Here is a 19,592-nt window from a genome sequence, read left to right as displayed (position 1 = left end):
CTTAGAAAACTACTAAAAGCAACAAACGCTGTTTTTTCAAGTGTTTCATCCGTTGTTGATTTAAAACTTAAAGTTGACGAATAAAGCCAGCGTTTTGTATTTCTATGAAAACAAAACGTGATCTTGAACTAACTTCACAAATTGTGAATACGCCACATTGTGTTGAAGCTTGGTTTAAGTAATCTGGACAAACATTAATGCATTTATGAGCTTAGAAGGCCAAAGCACTTAACGTAACAAACCTTTGCAACAAGAGATAAAGCTTAATTTCTGCAAAAAGTTGAATTTCCTGCACAATGCTTATAAAATTATAACTACAATGATATGAATAACAACAGTAAAATTTTAACAACAATACAGTTATCCCGATATAATTTCAGTTCGCAAATCTAAGTTGGGCCAGAGATAGTTTCACTCCCTCTGCGACCTGCAAATGCTCTGCGGAGGAACAAACAGCAAACCATGACATTCTTGAGTGCCACATTTCTAAGGAGAAGGGCGGAATGCATACTATAGCAGCCTGGACGTAGTTACCCTGATTTGGCTTTGTACCATATCTCCTAAACTTTGGAAATCTCTTTCATACGAAAAAAAGACAAAGCATCACATTTCCATTATGGTTGAACATGACATTGCAAATTTAGCATGGGCTTAAAGTTTCTTCTTTCACGAAAATTAAGCAAGCAACAGTTTCGAATTAATATCTGATTAAACCTCAAATTGCCAGTCAAAAAAGCAATACATTCTTACAGATGAGTCTCATGATCAATAGGCCTATGGCCATCAATAGCATTAAATTTATTAGGCTAATTTTGTTTGCAACTGATTGCTCATTGGCCTGGCCCTGAAGTGATTAAAATTGGCTTATTTTTGTTATTTTTAATTAATTTTCGTGAAAAACAGGTCTAATCAAAAGAAATTAAATTCTAAAGTACAGAAATTTTATATCAAAAAATACAACTCGAGGCAAAATCCAACAAAGCAATTGAAAAATTGTTTGTCTATTATAAATTAAGTATTTTTAGCGTTTAATATTCTGTAAATTATTTATTTCATTAACGTGTCCACTGCACTGTAGCCTAACTGCTTAGTAGCCTATATCATTTTAGTCCTGAATACACTTTAACTTCTCCATTTTGTCGCTTCTATCTTGTTTAGACCCCTGCGATGTCATTTTATGCTATTGTCTTATTGATGATCAGAAATGAAAATAAACTGAATTGAACTGGTCACTTTCCCTGCTGCTTATTGCTCTTTACTGAACAATTTTTTGTGTATTAATGTAGGCCTGGAGTTGTAATATCACAGTAACATGTCGCTTCTTGTTTTGTCTTTACATCTTTCTTTGCAGCAACAAATAAACTTTAACTGACTTGCACTAAAACTCTACAAGCAAATCTTCATTTAGCACAAGAAAGCTTTCAGAAAGGCAGTAGCATTTTTTATTGGTTTAGGTGAAATTTGAAGTGGTGTGTGGTAGCACCTTGCGCTGATATCCAATTGCAAAAATTAAATTTGCAATGAAGCACCTCCCAGCGCTTGTCTTGCAGACTGCATATCTTGTAGCAGAAAAAGCTTTATCTGTTTTGAAAAATCATGCTGGTAAGCAAAATCACCAGAGCGTGACACAAATCAATACGTAAGTAATTCTACAAAATATACATAACCGGTCAGTGTTATCATTGCAATCCTTTGTAAAAGCATTAATTTTTAAAAACACTGGTAGGGTATTGTTGGAACACGATTGGTTGCCATGTGCTATGAAAACTTAAGCGCAATTACACATACTGATTGAATCAGTCCATCCACGGTACATCATATTTTAGATGAATATCAACATGTGTTTTGAACGATAGTTTTCACTGAAGCTTTATATTCAAATCACTGAATGTCACCAGCTAACCTTTTTCAAACAATTCAGTAATATTTTAAGAAAGATCAACAAACCCTTTTTAAGAGGATGTATTTGAAAGAAATTCCTGCCTTGTGCTCAAGGTAAGCTGATTGGATGTAGATTGTAGAAGCCCATCGGTGTCTAATGTAGCGGACAGCAGGTAACTTAACTTATCCGCCCATACTTAGTTGTAATACTAAGTCTACAGCGACATTTCGGGCGCATTAATGCGGCAGAAATGATCCGAGAACGAGGTCTGGGCTTCTTTATTACATATATGATTTTATTGTCACCACATAGGCTAACTTAAAAGATAGCAATTGTCTTTCCAAAACAAAACATAATTCAAATCATAAGTTCAACCCAGGAAACTGCACACTGAACGTTGACTGACGGAGCCAGAAGTAATATCACTACTGTACCAAAATCATATTATAGTGACCTGCACCAAAATTATGCCATACTGGGTGCGGCAAAATCAGACTGTGCTATGATAGCGGCAAAAATCATTTGTACTGATTGCACCAAAATCACACCGTGCTCTGACATAATCTCTACACCAAAAATAATACTCTTTGTGTTGAATTGAGGGCCAGGACGCAATATACATAGTCGCTGAGGCATCCAGCATCTGTAGGCTATAACGTTGAAGAGACGAAAAAACTACGTAGGCTATATGTGATTGAAACTGCCGGTTGCAAGAATGCGTTTAGCTTATTGGCATGCAAATTCTTGAGAATCACGCCTTCAGAATCCTGAAGCACAACTGCACAATTATTTGAATTCCTGAGTAGCGTCACATATATACAAAAGAACGACAATTTCACGACGGTAATAAACGTTGAAAAGACCTAAGCAGAAAAGCAGGGCACTACACCTAACTTTGATCAGTTAAGCAGAATGAATTACAAATCAATACAAATTCATTCGATCATGAAAGCCTGCTGGTAAGAATGCATCAGGTACAAATATGCGTAGAACATCGGCACTGGCCTATTGGGACAAACTAGCCTATGCATGGCAGGTCTGTTGAGAGGATAATTTGGGCCCGGCACCAATGGGATTCTGGGGCCCAAATCAAGAGTCTTTGGAAAAAGACATTACATCTAAAGATTACGTGGTGGTTTCTTCTAGTTCCCGAGCCCTTTAGAAAGGTTACCGGCCCCTAAAATCATCTCATGCTTGGGGCGAAAATTACTCTTTGGACCTCCCTGCCAACGCTACTAGGGGATGGCATCACAGTTTTCTCGCAAATACTGCAAATAAGAACAGTAACTAATTACACAATGTTAGCCCTGAAGGAGCAAAGATGTGAAGATGGATGCGGCTTTGTCTATCATGAGTTTTTAAAAGGTTTGCTGTGGATTGTTGTCTTTGTACACATTTTGGAGTTCCTGTAATGCTAGCCTACTTTTAATTACCTGCACTTAAGCCTAGGCTATTTGAACTAGATCATCAAAATATCAAGGCGATATTTTATTGAAGTTGAGTAATATTAATAATAAAAGTTGAGTAAGTTAAGATCAAATCCATTGTTTTTGCAATAATAGAAATATCTGTGACATCGTTTGGGTATTGAGTTAGACTACAAAAGAAAATGTACAATTATTTTCTGTAACACAACTCAACAGTCCTTTCAGCGTGCCTCAGTTTAAGTTAACTTTAGCTCTAATATTCACCGTGATAAGTTAAAAAACATTTCAGATTTGAAAATTACATAGGGTTTACCTTTACGTGCTCCGTTTCCAGAACCGCTACTCGTCGTAGGCTACTCGGATTTTAATGGTTAATATTCTGAAAATCTGCAGGTTCGACTGGTGTTAATTGCTTTCTAACGAAGCCAAAAAATAAAAATACCACACGTTTGTGAACATCACTTTCTCCAATGCACGTATTAATACCCACAGAGCAACCACTATTTACATTGATTCAACGTCTGCAAATTGATTTGCTGTCAAGGTATCTCTCAAAGATGAGTTTATGAGCTGGCATGAATACATTCTGTGCTGCCTTACCCATAAAAGCAATATTTTTTGCATTGATAAAAGTCTTCTGTTGATTTAAAGCCAACATGCGTTAAATTAATGTAAAAAAGATATGTTTTGCTGCCTGGGAACTGTTACTGCAGTTCATTAATTCCTTTCAAACTAGCTCACTAGAAACAATGTTTACCCTGGAGGCTTAACTGGATCTCGCTTGGACCACAGGTGTGATGGAAGTGCTCGTTCCCATGAGACGGGTTCATTTGAGGCAAACGAACACTAAAGGTAATGCTAGAAAGCCACTACAACTGAAACTTGTGATCATGTGTGTTAGCTTAACCTACCTTGTCTGTTTGGGAATAGTTTGTTCCAGTCGCGTGAACATGATATGTTAACTTCGTTTGAATTGTTATAACGTAGCAAACTGAGCACAAAATGAACTGCAGTAACCTACCACTGCAAAACAGAATGAGTTTTTTATTTACAGAAGTCAGGGGCGAAGCTATTTTTCTGGGTTTTTTTGGGGGGGGTTTTCCCCAATCGTCCCCTCCGGATCCGCCACTGACAGAAATGCGTTGAGCCGATGAGTGGATTATTCGGACCGGCTAATGAATCAAAAAATAGAAGAGATGGTTTGCAAAAAATATCTTCAAGATTATGGGTAGGCTATAGCCACGTCCTAAAATCAAACGCGGTTATTCATTAGAAAAATTATTTAAAACGAAATCAAAACAAAGAAAATTTTTGAAGTAAAAATAATACCTAACTTACAGTCACTGCCACCGTTGTTCTAAATTGCAAAAAAACTAGTGCATTAGAAAGGAACAGTGAAAAAAAAAGAGATTGGCGTTCATCAACGCAGAAAAGGGTAGGTTTTATCGGTACCCGGTCATTTGGTCGACAGGACGTTTGGTCGACAGACATTTGGTCGACAGGACGTTTGGTCGACAGGACGTTAGGTCGACAGAACGATTTATTTTAGGGTTAGGGTTAGTTAACTAACCATAACCCTAATCTAACCCTGACTCTAACCCTAACCCTAACCCTAAAATAAATCGTTCTGTCGACCTAACGTCCTGTCGACCAAACGTCCTGTCGACCAAACGTCCTGTCGACCAAATGTCTGTCGACCAAACGACCGTGCACCGGTTTTATCAATTGTGAGAACCTGCTTCGAATGACAAAAATATTGTGAAAAAAAGGTTGCGCTTCAGGTTGAAATTTTTTTATTCCAATTCGGGCTACGATTAAAACGACTTGAAATTTAACCCTGGAGCCGCATCCACCATTGCGCCGCAGTTTCAATTCTTTTATACTATACTCATACTCAGTGATGGGCATTATCGGCGATAATTTATCGGCGATAATTTATCGGCGATAATTATCGGCGATAAATTTTTATCGCTTATCGTTATCGCTTAATTATTTTTTCAGTTATCGTTTATCGTTATCGCCAAAGGCAATATTTGATTATCGCCGATAATAATTAATCGCCGATAAATTTTATTTCGGATCAACACATAAGTGGAAAGAACATGAAAAGTAATATTTTTACTAGCCACCTAGTTCATGAAACTAAAATTAAAACCAGTTCTTCTTCAGTGCCTGAAGTGTGTGTGCACAGGTCGTTGTCATGGGAGGGGGCACGCCCCCTGCAGCGACGGTCCTGACAACACAATAATTTTTAGAGTTGCAAATTGCAATGCAATGAAATGCATGCAACAAGTCTCTTGTTGTTTTGCTGCAATCGGCAATCGCGAGTGAATTTTACAATTAAAATGTAACCGCACAGGCGGTACAGATTCCTTTGAAGCGAAGCGAAAGAAATTGGCAAGTGGTTTATGAAAGTGTCGCAATACGAGGCCGCTTTTACATCAGAAACATGGTCTTTCGCGCCACCATCACTGAAACAAGTCATTGCAGAATATGATATTGCATGAAGCATTTGACATGCAGACCGACATCACACTTTTTGCATCTTGTAATAGTTTTTGCATGACAATAGGCGCATCGAGTTGCGTGGTAAAATTATGCTAAGTACAGTATACCCTTTCTCATTTACCTATGCTGCATAGCCGAGTGGTGAGAGCGCTGGAACGGCAATCGAAAGGGCAGGACACTGTCTTTCGCAGGACACCTAAAGGCATGCCTGAAGGTGGACATGAAGATTGGCTTCCTTGCCTTCCCGTCCACTTAATCTAAATCTTCAACCACCGGGCGTAAGCCTGGATACGACGACGATTTACCTATGCGACATAGCCAACGCTCAATCAAATATTTTTATTCCCACTAATAAAAATATAATAATAATTAGTGCCTATAATAATAATTAGTGCCTAACAGTATACAGTGCCTATATTGTAATTCTTATCTCAACAACTCAGCGTTCTGCCATTGCTTTAATGATGGTGTTCACAAAGAAAACAGAAAAATTTATCTGAAATTATCAGTAAATTACGATAATTATGTTATTGTTCTTGAACAAACACGACTAATTTGACAAGCTTGATGGATTTCACAGTGTATGCACATTTTTACTACCAATAACGCTTAAGATTACTGATAAATTTTCAAGCATTTTGCGTTGTTTGGAATTTTTTCAATTATTGCTGACTTTGCTGTAAACAGCCCGTAAAAAGCAAAATACAAAGTTTGGAATTTTTTATGGTATTTTCATTTGATTTAATTATTTTGCCTACTGCACGTAAGCGGCAGTGTAACTCAATTGATAAAAGCATCCAACTGGTATCTGAAGGTATAATTATAAGCACGGCGGTTACCTCAGTGGTTTGATTGCGCTGTTGTTGCCGCTGCCGCTGTTGCGATTCTATTCATGCATAACTTACAAAAAGTTTTGTCCCTTTACAGTACATTATGTTCGATTTTTCGTCATGTTGATGAAAACAGTTCGTGCTGCATGGGGTGGGGCAGCGCTAATCAAGAAAAAAAAAATTATCGTTATCGGACATTATCGGCGATAATTTATCGTTTATCGTTATCGCTTAACTTTTTTTTGATTTATCGTTTATCATTATCGCTTTAGGCATTTTTCGTTTATCGATTATCGTTATCGCTTAACTGAAAAATGAGTTATCGCGCCCAACACTGCTCATACTGCATATAACTTACTGTGCTGTACCAGGCCCAGATGTAGGGGGGAAAGAGAGTGCAGTTGCCCCGGCCCCCTTTTGAAGGGCTTCCCGATGGGGAAAAATCTGATTTTGTGTTATTATTATTATTTTCTTTCAGTCTTTGAAGTTTCTTTAAAATGCCTCCTTTTTCTTTCAAGGTTAATTTGTAGTTACAAGGTTGCGACTGAGCTTGGCGTAAAGGCATTAGCAACGGTATGGGTGTCTTTCAAGTTACCTTGTAAAATTTTTTTTGCACGGGAGTTCTCCGATCTAAAAGTGGCCCGGGCCCTCTAGGCAACACGATCCGTATAATTATAGTAACTATACAGCCTTTTCCTGCAAGTAGCGAAACCCTCCCGCACAGAGCGAAGCATTACTTAAACGATAAAGTGAAGTTTGATTGATTCAGTTTGCCTATGATACTTTTTTAACCTATTTTAAGTTTCAAGTAAATTTTCAGTTTCTGTTCGGAATCGAGCCTAGCCTTAGAAAATGTTATGAATGCGTGTCTCTTTAGAAACTTAGGCTTATGTAAAGAAACTGCATAACCTAAGCTAGCCAAATATATATTTTTTCACAGAAAAGTGTTTTGCTTTCGAGTAAAAATGCTCTAAACAAAGAATTTATTTTTTGAATGCTTTTTACGTTTTCCGGCTGAGCAAAAGAACAACTTCAAAGGAAAGTGATCTCAATAATTTTAACGGGTAAAAACTGGTCTGTGAATAGAGACAACTCAAGGAATAAAAGTCAAGTTTTGGTTTCGAGATGTGTAGCTTAGTTTAGCATCACACTTTAAAAAAACACTCTTGAATTACTATCTTGATCATCCAATCGATGGGATTAGGGCGTTTTGTCGGCAATAATAATTCTATTCCAAAGAAAAAACTTAGCCTACACTGTCAACCTCAGCAACCGAGCTTGTGCTAATTGTTCAAAACCTCCTTAAATAACTTATATGAAACTGGCAGAAGCAATACAGTATTTAGAAACAGACTTACAAAGCTAAATATTTTCTTAACCAATCATAAAAGATGAAACATAGGCTTATGTATTTCCACACATGCGATTAATTTTTCAATTAATGGAAAATAAAATGGTCAAGTCCTACAGTCGTGTATTTTGGTGTAGGATTTTTTTGAACTCGTTCAAAAGAGTGGAGTCGTAGAGCGTGAACTATATTTCTTTGGTTTCGGCTGAATGGTGAGAGCAGGACACGCAATAGGACATCGGTGTTCCCGACAATGGTTCACCAAATCAAACGTCATCTAAAACCGTTCAGGTTTACTGAATCTTAACGTATTACGTCATGGAATTTTTCCTAAAAAATGAGCCAAGATTGCACCATCGTTCGTAAGACTTGTATCACACCTGTTGAGAATTGCTTCACAATGTTTCACTATGACGTCACAGTAACTGTTTACGTGAGTTTGAGATATAGCAATGTATTCTAGTCATTTGTAAAATTGTTGCTTGAAAGTTGGTCGCATATTTAACTGTTTGCTTAGTGCTTGCCAGCTGGACGAAAATTCCGTCTTTATCTAAGTAGTTTGTTGTAGTGACAAGTTTTAGTGGTGTACGGTGTTGCATCCCAATTTCGACAGCCAGGTGGCTAATTTTACAGCAATACAATTTTGAATAGACGGTTTCAAAAGAGTGTTTCTTTCGGTCATTACATACAGACGAACGGATCCGGAAATCTTATGTTACAATTTTCCCACGAAGAAATTATGGTTTACTGCTGTGACCAATCGGTTCGAGACCGCTCTCGAGCATGCATCTGTGCTTCCTCCGCAAGATACGTAATGGCATGCCAAAATAGTTTGGAATAGATGACTAGCCTACCTATGTTCCTACTTTGTTGTTTATTATCTTGCATCTGCCATTCTCAGTGATAATATGATGTAATGAGGGTAAGAAATGGTTACTATTCTATCAAAAACGGTTTTGAATGTTTATCCTCGGACTGGCAAAGCCTTGATAGGTTATTCCTGGTAATTTCGCATACTTGTAGAGGCTTTTGACGCATTGCCGGTACCCAGATGGATAGAGTGACGTTTCCGATTGTATTGTGGCAAGTGATAATGTTCTTTTGTTTTGATGGTCGGAATTAAAGAAACATGATGATGATGATGATGATGACGATCAAAACTATTTTCTGCAAAAGAATTTTTTGGTAATAGCATCGTGTGACAGACAACGGCAAAATAATTCCTGTTTTGTGTTACTTACAGCAGAATGTAAATGCTAATTGGCGATACATCAGGAAATAGTTGACTGTTATTTAAAACTAATTATTTTATTAAAAGTGATCATTTGGTAGTGTGAAAAATACAACAATGCATTCTTATTTACAGCATCAGATAGATATCTTAAAACAACAAATAGGCTAACACTATTAAAGGATAAAAATTAACTTTTTTCTGTTTTGGTACGACATTAGATAAAATATTTCAGCTTGTGCTATGATAGAATGTTAATAATCTCACTGCTGTTGCTGTGGCACATCATTTTGTGACAAAAATAACAATCAGTGTTGCTAGTACTACCTACATAGGCTACGTCACATAGTTTCAGACGCATGCTTTTTGTTGCAGAAATTCTTTGAACATCTTGGCAAATACATCTACCTGATGTCAGAGAAAGAGTCGTTTTACTACGCGCAAGTTGATGGTAAACATAAAGCATCAGCAAAATCTTAGATTGAAATAGCAAACAATTTTTTTATCTACACAGCAGTAGCCCATTTTCTTTGAGAAATGTACTTTTTTTCTGTCATTTGAAAGTAATAGTGGTACTTTATAAAAAAAAGACACAAACTATTCAGTGAAAATTGAACTTAAAATCAATAGATTTATTATCAATTAACATATTTTGATCGTAGTTGTTGTAAAGAAAGATGAACTGGAAATAACATACCTTTTCGTGACAAATGCGTATGGTACCCGGCAAACAAAAATACGTTTAGGCCAATTTTGTTTTGGCAAAACAAACTTAAGAAAAAGAATCTGTTTCGATTTTGTGTACAAATAAACCGCAAGGTGATGCTACACGCAATGTAAACTTGAGTAGCCTTTAAACTAGGGGAATGACGGTACACAATTTTCATGGACAGATAAAACGTGCCCATCCCATCATTTTGGCAATGACTTGGTGCTGCCAAATGCTAGTCGAAAACTGCCAACTGAATAAACAGGCTTACAGTGGGTCCATGCACACCAGATAACACATGAAGCTTATCTCCTGCAACGTTGTCCAGTGAACCAGACCTTTGGTTGCAACTAGACCTATTGTTGCATTTTAGTAGCACATTGCTGCAGTCACGAAGTAGCCTCACATTAGCATGTTTGATGCAAAAATGCAAAACCAATGGCTGTGTTGAAAACGCTGGTTTTTCGTATGATGACATTTACAGAGCGTGAGAGTTTGGAACGTGGACGAATTGTTTTTAAACCGCAGTCATATCCGTGACGCCTTATTTATCTTTTGTGAGTTGACTCAAGACCAAACAACAAAGGAATAAACTACAGCTACACACGCGGAAGAATATTAACGCTATAGAAAGATCAAAAAATGAAATTGCGCATAACACGGATGCCACAGACCAATTTTGCCATTGCTTGAAGGTTCATTTTGATGACGTTGCTTAAAGTGATCTATTCCTTCTTGTCATCCCAGTGATTGAATGCTATCTGCCAGTGACTTTTTTTGGTAGGATAAGACTTGCTTCGATTCCGGTTAGGTCCTATCAAATACTGTAAAATTGGGTAGAAATATCGGGGTTGAAATGTCACACATATGAGAGAAAATTTACAATCGATAATTACAAACGATAGCAGTTGTAGAATGACAATAAATAAATCATGCTGTGTTATTGATTGCTTCCTAACGCATGTCTCGCAGCAAGAAGCGAATACTGTCTCCAGACAAGCAATAGAAACCGTGGCTTACCCAATAAACATCATTGCATGTCAAAATTCAGTCTGAAAGAGAAAGCAGGTAAATGGGGAAGACAGGCAACCCAATCGGCTTGCGTGGTATGAAAGTTTTGATTCGAGCTGTTCAATTCAACACAGTAGGCACGCAAATGCTTTCAAAAACGTATTACATTATTATCGTTGTTTGGTCTGATTGGATAACATTTCTTCATTAGAAGGCTTTCTGCAAGCATGACGTCATAAAAAGTTTATCAACTCAAAAAAATCTCAGAATTATTTGCTTTGCATTTTAACTTATACACAAAAATTCAACACAAAAATTCACCAGCACAAAACTACAGTATTAAGCCAAGACAGTATGATTGATATATCTTTTTGAAATTGCTGAAGCATCCATGTTTCAAACTATGGGAAGATAGAGAGGGTGTGTTTGTTTATCTGAAATCTTTTTCCGACAGGTTGGACACTTTTTTTTGGATTTCATAACCAAAACAATGCAGTTCCCACAAAAAATATGTCCACAGATTGTTGACCGAATTTCCGAGCCCTTTTCCAGCAGCTACAATACAAAAAATTGCTTCTGTTAATTTGCCTGGTCAAATTAATAGAAAAAATATCAACATATAGGCTACCTCCTATAAGCTACAATAGCCTACATTTTACCGACTAGCCAGCAAATCGTTCTTTTTTGTACCTGGACACCAAGCCTAAACCATGCTTACCTACTTTTTCGTATACTTTTTGGCTGCACTGTAGGCCTACTCACTTTCTCTGAATTGGCTCAGTTCCTTGGCGTGTGACTTCGTGAACGAAGAAGATTCAAGATCAAGCGGCGCTGATTCGATTCTTGGGGCGTGCGCTTGAGCAACGCATATCAAGGATAGCTTTCCATTAAGGGGCACCTAATGAATGGAATAATTCCCCGGCAACACTTCAACACAATCGGAAACTTCACTCTGCCAATCTCGGTAACCGGCCCTGCGTCAAGAGCCTCTGCAAGTATGCGAAACTACCAGGAATAACCTATCAAGGCTTTGTCAGTCCGACTCCGAGGATAAAGTTTCGAAAACCAGACCAAACATAAAGGCTACTCAAAAGTCCAAACATCGCCAAAAATAAGTTACTGAAAGCTATTTTATTGTTTAGTCGTCATCAAAAATGATTTTAAACTAAACTTCAACATTAAACCAAAACTTTTAACTTTAACATTTACAGGAATATTGACCATAGTCATTTAATCAAAGCTACCATATATTTCTGTAAATGTTAAAGTAATAAATTTGCGTCTTAAAACAAAAGATCATGCAGGCTATTTTGATTTTGAGTTACAAAATATTCAGAAAGTCACCAAAGTAAGGTAAAGTTTGTTATCAATTTTCTGGCCGACAAGCCCCTCTCCTCAGACCACTAATGAAGCTCTTTTGACTCTGGGCCCTTAACTTTTACGTTTCCCTTCTTGTAATTTTGATTGATTGAAATTCGAAAGCTACTATAGGCTAGGGAGCCAACGCTAAAAAAATGTCTAGGTGCCAAATAAATACCCATTTATAGAGCCATATAGGCGTCTATTGTTTTCCTTGTTGGATTTTGACCGCACTAGCTTTGTTTTGAAGCATTGCATACTTTCGTCTACAAAGTTTGCAATTTATTTTTAGCATATTCGATTCGTTTCAACGATAGGCCATAGTCGTATTCAAAACCAAAGTCAACAGGAACCATTTAGCTTTAGAAACCAGGAAGTCAACCTCTTTAGAAATACACTAACATTCTACGATGAAATCAAAATGACTGGCGTTTTTAGTTTGTTAGCATTTTATTTATTTATGCTCAAGATGTAAATTCACAAAGCATTTTTTGTAGAGTGTATATAATTGCTTTTAGTCCTACAACCTATTATACTATTTCAAGTAAGCAGGTAGGTGCACATGCGTTGATGCAATCTTCATAGCAAAATCATTACTAAAATGTAGAAACAATTTGGCTATCTTTTTCTACTTCTCTGATAAGTGCAATGCTTGTTACAATGGGTTTTGCTTGCATCGCAATGGTGCATTGAGAATTAAAAGCTCCGTAGCTTTTTCACTGTTTTTTTTTTTTAGAAATGCATGGAGTTAGAATAACAGTGCTTCCACATGAGGTTGCATGAACTTGTATAAACGGTATCTCAATACTTTACACATCTAACCTCTTGCAATGATTCCAAACAAACAGGACAAGCCAACTTTAAAATAGAAGGCGGCGAAGGTGCATCGTCCTCACAGTCAGAAGAAGTGTCGGTAGAATTGCATGTAGTCGGCACAGGTGGTGTCGCCACTTCTCGATGATGCTCTGTTGGCTGTTAATTGCAAAACAACAAAAAGTTTGCGGCATAAGTGGTAACAATGGTCTATATTGCGGACACACCATAACTTTACTGTTGCTTCCGACTGATCAATTTTGTAGTCAGTAATGAATAGTAGGCTATCATTGATAGCTTGATAAACAACATGAAAAGATTCGATACAAACGGTAACTACTCACAATTACATTGACTTGAATACACCTATTTCAAAACTTTATAAAAGTTTTAAAAATACAACAAATTTGAACATTTACCATTGGATTGTAACTTGCAGAAGCAATTTTTTGTGGGGAAGCAGATTTCACATCATTTAGGTCTGCAGTGGAGGATTGATTACGAAAAAAAGTCAAGTCAACTGTGTATAAACAAAAACATAAGTCAGTTGGGCAATGTCAAACTTGTGCAAAAGAAATGAAAGGTTACAAAAAATAATTAAGCCTATCATTACAATACGTACATGGAAATACTGCCTGATGCAACAACTAACCCAAGAGGAAACCGTCGAGTGGAGTGGAGAAGAGAAACAGCAAACAATAATTTAGTGGTCGTATAACTCAAAATGCAGGACATGAACAATTACGTCGGTTGTGTAAAGATTAGTCTAAATCACTTTTCAAAAATAAAACGAGAGAGGAACCATCTTCCAAACTGAAGATGACTCAAGATGGTAATATTTGTATGAAAAAGAGCTTACGTTCTTGTTATAAAATTTCAGGAAAGTTAACTAAATTTAGCTGATTAATGGTAATATTAGTTATTGGCTCAATATAGGCTATGGCAAATCGGGTATTTTGACGATAACGCTAATACAACAAGAAAACTTTGAAAAATATGTATAGTATGTCAACATGCTAAACATTGAGTTGTAGGCTAAGCTCAACTACTCGCAAAAAGGTAAGCTTGTTTATTCTAATCTTCCTGGTTTGCTAATAGTGCTGAAATACAGTAGCCTAGTCTAAAAAGCTTGACTTTCTTTTCATGCTTACAAAAATGTTATTATTTTTGTGGTGTTTGTAAACGTGAACAGAGTTATATAGAAGGAAGCGTTCCAAACCTGCTAAGCATATCTTTTTTTTCTAAAGCGTAAAACGCTTGTTTATTCGATTATTTGATGCCTTACTTACTGTGACGAGACGATCCCTGAATATTTCCCATGTCTTCAATCAAATCGTTCAAATTATTAGCTCTACTACAGCCTACTTTTCATCAGGATTTTTTAAAAACTAACAAAAGGGCTTCCACATGTTTTGTCTGTTGAGTGTAGATGACATTTCAAACTGCCGAGATGACTGGTTGCACGCTGCAGCAAGCTAAATATATACGCACATGTGAGAATAAACCAGGAAATCGACGCGCATCTACCAACGTGCTCGTATGAATAGAAAGGCTTTTGGTCAAGCAAACAAAACACTTTGGAAGTAAAACGACTTTAATCTTGCTCGTAATGCGTACTGTGAAAGTAAATGCATACCAGTAATGTATAGTGTAGTAGGGCAATGATTAAATGCCAGTGAAATGACACAGCTCGACGTTTAACATTTCGTACAGGGGTGACCGCACTAATTCGTCTTTGGCATAGCTTATACACAGCGCTTGATTTCTGTTAAACTCACAATTGAAAAGGCTACTTTTAAATACACAAAATAAACATTAATTTTATATTAATAAACGTTAATTTATGCAAAATATTTTATTAAATGAATATGCGTAGCCTACCCCTAAGACTAAGGCTATGGGCTGTGTACAACTTAACTAATTGGTTTCTAATTTGCCAATTAAAAGGTTGCGACACTTCTGTCTGGAGAAGGGCAAATTAAGTGGTTTGTGGCACCCAGTGGCAGGCTAACATAAGTTGCATCAATCAAACAAAATTGTTTGGATTGGCCTCAATTTGATGGTTGCATTGAAAAACTTAAATATACGTTACCAAGGCTTCTCAAACTTGTTTGTCGCGACTTATTTTTTGATTTTTAATGCAGTTTGCAAACCTACACGAATTATTATGTTAATCAACACTATTTCGAAAAGTCAAGATTAGACCAGTAGTTCTCAACCGGAGAAAAATGTCATGCTTTTAGGGGAGAATTTTAGCTATAAGCTACCGTAGCCTAAAATTAAGTTAAATTGGACACTATCTTTTTTTTTCACATTGACGTTAACTCTATCGTTTATTTACACCACTCCAGTCTGTGTTGTGCAATTTACGAAATTTTTGAACTTGTTTTGTCGTATGCTAATTTATGTAGGCTACTCCATAGCGGCTGAAAATTTTTGGTTGAGTGGACAATAAGACAATCTTTGAATCTAACGTGAATTAATGCAGTTTCTATGCTACTATACAGATACATGCTAACGATTGACGTTAAATCGGTGTTCTTCAGGCGTCCTACATATCAACTTACTTGAACTTAGCCTGATTGTTTGCTTCTCCGTTGTTCAGGTTTGTATTTTAAAGGAAGTGGAAGTACAAAAGGGTTTTACTCTAAAGACACTTTTTTTAAGAAAGAAAATTGTCTGTGCTAAAAAAAAGAGAATTGTTTGAGCAAGGCCAGAAGTCAAATGATTGTGATTTGTGACTACCTTCGTTACATAACCCATTTAATAATTGCTGTGTTGTGGCCCATCCAAAGAATTTAACTTCCCAACAATAATGCGCCTGTAATCTGGAAAAACCTAGTAAGTCTGTTGAACACAAATTTGAGAAATCAAAAGTTTTTCTTGAGCATTATACATCACTCACATGACTTCCTAGGTTCTTCCAGTTGAAAATCTGCCAACAGAGAAGCGTTACTTACACTTTAACTGGATCAATAGATGGGGGAAGACCTAGTAAATTCAAATAAGGGCCTAACTGAATTTTTTCAAAAAATTGACTTACTACATTTTTCCAGATTACAGGAGAATGGTTTATTCAAAGACATAACTGCAATAACAGTTGAACGCAGAATGTGCAAATTGAAATAAAAAAAAGGAACACTTCAACTTATCGAGGCATACGCTACATAGTTAATGCGTAGGCTATTGCCTACAAGCCTTTGTATGAAAAAAAAGATCAGGAACCGCTGAATTAGACTACGCCACGTTAAAAAGCTAAACACAATAATCAGTAGCCTGGCCTACCATATAAATCATCAGCCAGCTTCAATATTAAAAGAGGCTAGGCTACTTCTGCAGGTGTGACGGCTTTCACAAGATTTTGTTCCAAAAGCGAATTAACAATTGGCACGAGAAAATGTATCGTTATCCTTGAGGTTGGGATACTTTCTTAAGCTTACTTTGAATGACCCACTGAGGGCAGTAGCGTAGCCAGGAATTTTGAAAGGGGGGGGGTTTTGACCACCCAACGGCGGGGGGTCTGGGGGGCCTCCCCCAGAAAATTTTGAAAAATTACTTTGAATTTGGTGCATTCTGAGAGCATTTTCAACAAAAATGTGCGTAAGAATATTCCTGTAAAATGATGCTGTCCGGTAGCATAACAAAAGGATAAGATCATGTTTTCTTCGGCATTTTTCGGAAAAAAAGCAAAGTCTCTGTGTTTTCTTGTTGCTAATTCCTGGCTGAGATGTTTGAATGTTTGGTATTGGCAAAACTCGCTCTTTTAATGCAATTTTGTTTAAAACTAGGCAATTTTTTTTTAGACTGAAAGCATCATTCTCAATATCGTGACGTCACACACGTGCCAAAGGGGGGGGGTTGTAACCCCCAAACCCCCCCCTTGGCTACGCCACTGACTGAGGGTAGGTTAGAGACTTGTAGACCTACTTTAAGTACGGTACCTCTGGCTTCTTGAAACGAACTTCGAATTTTTTTGTAGGGCACTCGACTGCGCCTTCATACGGCTGTGTTCAATGCGTTAGGTGCAACGCTATGTGAAAGCGGACGACTAAGGTATTTAATTGAAATTCAGTTCAGTTCAGTTGTTTTTATTTCTGACCATCATATCAAAAACAATACACGTCAACATAGCAAAGGTCGAGAAAAAGGTAGAAGCGACAAAACGCGAACGTTAAAACGTGCTTGTGACCAAAGTAAGTTATTGAGTTGAAAAAAATTTGGCACGGTCGCAACACCTTCAGAAAAATTTAAGATGTAAAGGGAAAATAAAAAAATAAAATGTTACAAAAAAATAAAATAAAAAACATAAATTTAGGCTATAACTTTATTAGCCCACATAGCTTTAGCTGATATATTTAAGATTTGTATGGACAGTTGCTATGAAGATCGGCCATGGTGCGTTATCAAGAGTGCTGATGGTCGTAAGGGGAACACGTCTTGATGCGTTTAGCTCATAGCAAATAAGAGCAAGGCAGGCAAAGAAAACCCCACAAAGAAATCCTACCACGGGCAAAGCCATTTCAAGCGCAACGCACCCATAGGCGTAGCCAGGGGGGGCGAACGGGGCCATGGCCACCCCCCCCCCAATTTTCAAAGTTTGGATTCCGAAGTTGAACCCTTTGTTAAAAATATAATATAATTTGTATAAATTTATATTGTTTTCCAAGACATCTGGGTATTAAAACCCCCCAGGACTTGTTTTAGACACACAGAAAGACACCAATAAATTTTGCAAATCGTAAATCGCGCAAAGTTTACGCGATTTACGCTTCTTTTAACTAATCTGTGGAAGCAATTTCAGAATCGCTTACTCTGTAGGGTTTTTGTGTAGCTGAGTTTTTTGTGTTCTCTAATTTTAGCCGCAGTTTTTGCCCGTTTGTGTGTAGATAAGAGCTACCTTTGATAAGTTAATAGCTGTTTATCTGCTAATAAATTTCATACAAATATTACCCTAAAAGTGTTTCCAGAAAGCGTTATAATCCATTATTTAAGTGTAATTTTGCAAAAATTTTCCGGGGGAGCATGCCCCCGGACCCCCCTAGAATACGCGTGCCTTCGGCACGCTCTAACCTCCACCAGCTTTATTGCTTCCCTTGCTTAACCCACCAGGATGCGCCACTGCACATCAGGTGGCGATGTCTTAAATCGAACATTTTGTCGTTCTCTTCAATTCATCAAATATTTGGCCCCCCCCCAAATTTTTTTTCTGGCTACGCCACTGAACGCACCATAGGCCTTGCACGAATCACAAAATAGATAGGCCATAACTTGACGACATGAAAACAATGACAAAAACAAATAAAACAAACTAGCAAAAACAACGTCATTATTTTGCGGAAATACAATTATACCCAGGAAAGTACTTATGTCTTGAAGATATCAAGCGTGCTTTGTTACAAAGTTGCGTTGATAAAGCGATAATTTTAGACCCCAGTCAGCTAAACTCGTCACCTCCACACCGATCCAACGTTGAATTAATGCAAAAATGACAGGCATCGCTGGCTGGGATGTAGTAGTGGCATGTCACAGTAATATGAGAAATTTGGGTTAGGCCTACCATATGCTTTACACGTTAAACCAAAATAAAAGTAAAAAAAAATCCAATTCGGCATATTACGTAGAAAAAAATTGCAGACAAACAGATAATAGCATGACGATCCAGTCCAAGACATTAATATAAAAGAAAACAAATTAATAAAACAAATTAAATAAAACAAATTAGATTAAAATATAACATGCTCCAAATAGTTCAACAAACGCAATTATACGCCTATGTTTTCTGTCGCAGGCTATATTTTGGTTAGTTATGCCGCTGCAGTAGGCTACTGCTTGCACTAGTGTACGTTCTGTTTGGAAGAGGAAAACAATTATTCTTTTTTTAGCCTGAGACTTTTTTCAACTTCGACCACTTTTCACAATGTCGGTATTGCTTGAATCACAGTCAAAAACATTGCAAATAATCTTTTTTTTTAGAGTTTTATACAGAGTTGTAAAAGACCTGTTTTTTTTCAACAAAATTCAGCCCGCCCAGGATTTTATTGGCAAAAAAGGGCTTTTTATTACACACTCCCTTTCCGGTTCATTTATTTTGAACATTAAGTTTTGCATTTCATTGTTGATTTGTGTTATAAATTTTACTTTTTTAAAACTCTGGCCCTATCCCAACTTTTTCTAGATTTGCTTCTGCATAGCCTATTTTTTCTATAAAATCTAAGATGTTTACTTAGCCTGCTCTTTGCTAAAATGATGAATGTAAATTCCTTCCCCACATTGAAGGAGTTTGCCGCCCTAAACGCTTTCTGGTCCTATTTTTTAAGAGTAATCACTAAACATAGGAGATCAATAGCAAATTTTTTTTTTGGGGGGGGGGGTGAAATGGTGCTCACATGGCGCTGGATAGGCTATGTCGGAGAATCAAAATTGCGAAATGTAACTTCTATGCGAGACATCGATGTCTTAGACAGACCAGCTAGT

At 37.1% G+C, this 19,592-nt stretch overlaps 1 protein-coding gene across 1 annotated transcript; it reads right to left on the bottom strand.

The window, feature by feature from the left end:
• Positions 1-9,203: 9,203 nt before the first annotated feature.
• On the bottom strand, positions 9,204-14,548 carry LOC145787613 (E3 ubiquitin-protein ligase RNF4-like). Its single transcript, XM_082599384.1, has 4 exons — positions 14,408-14,548; positions 13,538-13,638; positions 13,128-13,277; positions 9,204-11,501 (listed from the first exon to the last, which is right to left on the bottom strand). Exons 1-4 carry the CDS (start codon positions 14,436-14,438, stop codon positions 11,343-11,345), a joined length of 441 nt encoding a protein of 146 aa, XP_082455510.1. The 5' UTR covers positions 14,439-14,548; the 3' UTR covers positions 9,204-11,342.
• Positions 14,549-19,592: the final 5,044 nt, after the last annotated feature.

Source organism: Aplidium turbinatum, chromosome 18 (genome assembly GCF_918807975.1).
Source record: "Aplidium turbinatum chromosome 18, kaAplTurb1.1, whole genome shotgun sequence".
Taxonomy (NCBI): Eukaryota; Metazoa; Chordata; class Ascidiacea; order Aplousobranchia; family Polyclinidae; genus Aplidium; species Aplidium turbinatum.
The sequence above is the reverse complement of the archived record's forward strand: the minus strand, read 5'-3'. Positions and strand labels throughout refer to the sequence as shown.

What these genes read in the sequence shown, in the direction of transcription:
- LOC145787613 (XM_082599384.1), bottom strand. Translation starts at nt 14,438, where the DNA reads ATGGGAAATATTCAGGGATCGTCTCGTCACA. An exon ending in CTGCAAGTTACAATCCAATG is followed by an intron (nt 13,278 to 13,537) that starts GTAAATGTTCAA and finishes TGCAATTAACAG; the next exon opens with CCAACAGAGCATCATCGAGA. An exon ending in GTTTGGAATCATTGCAAGAG is followed by an intron (nt 11,502 to 13,127) that starts GTTAGATGTGTA and finishes TTTGTATTGTAG; the next exon opens with CTGCTGGAAAAGGGCTCGGA.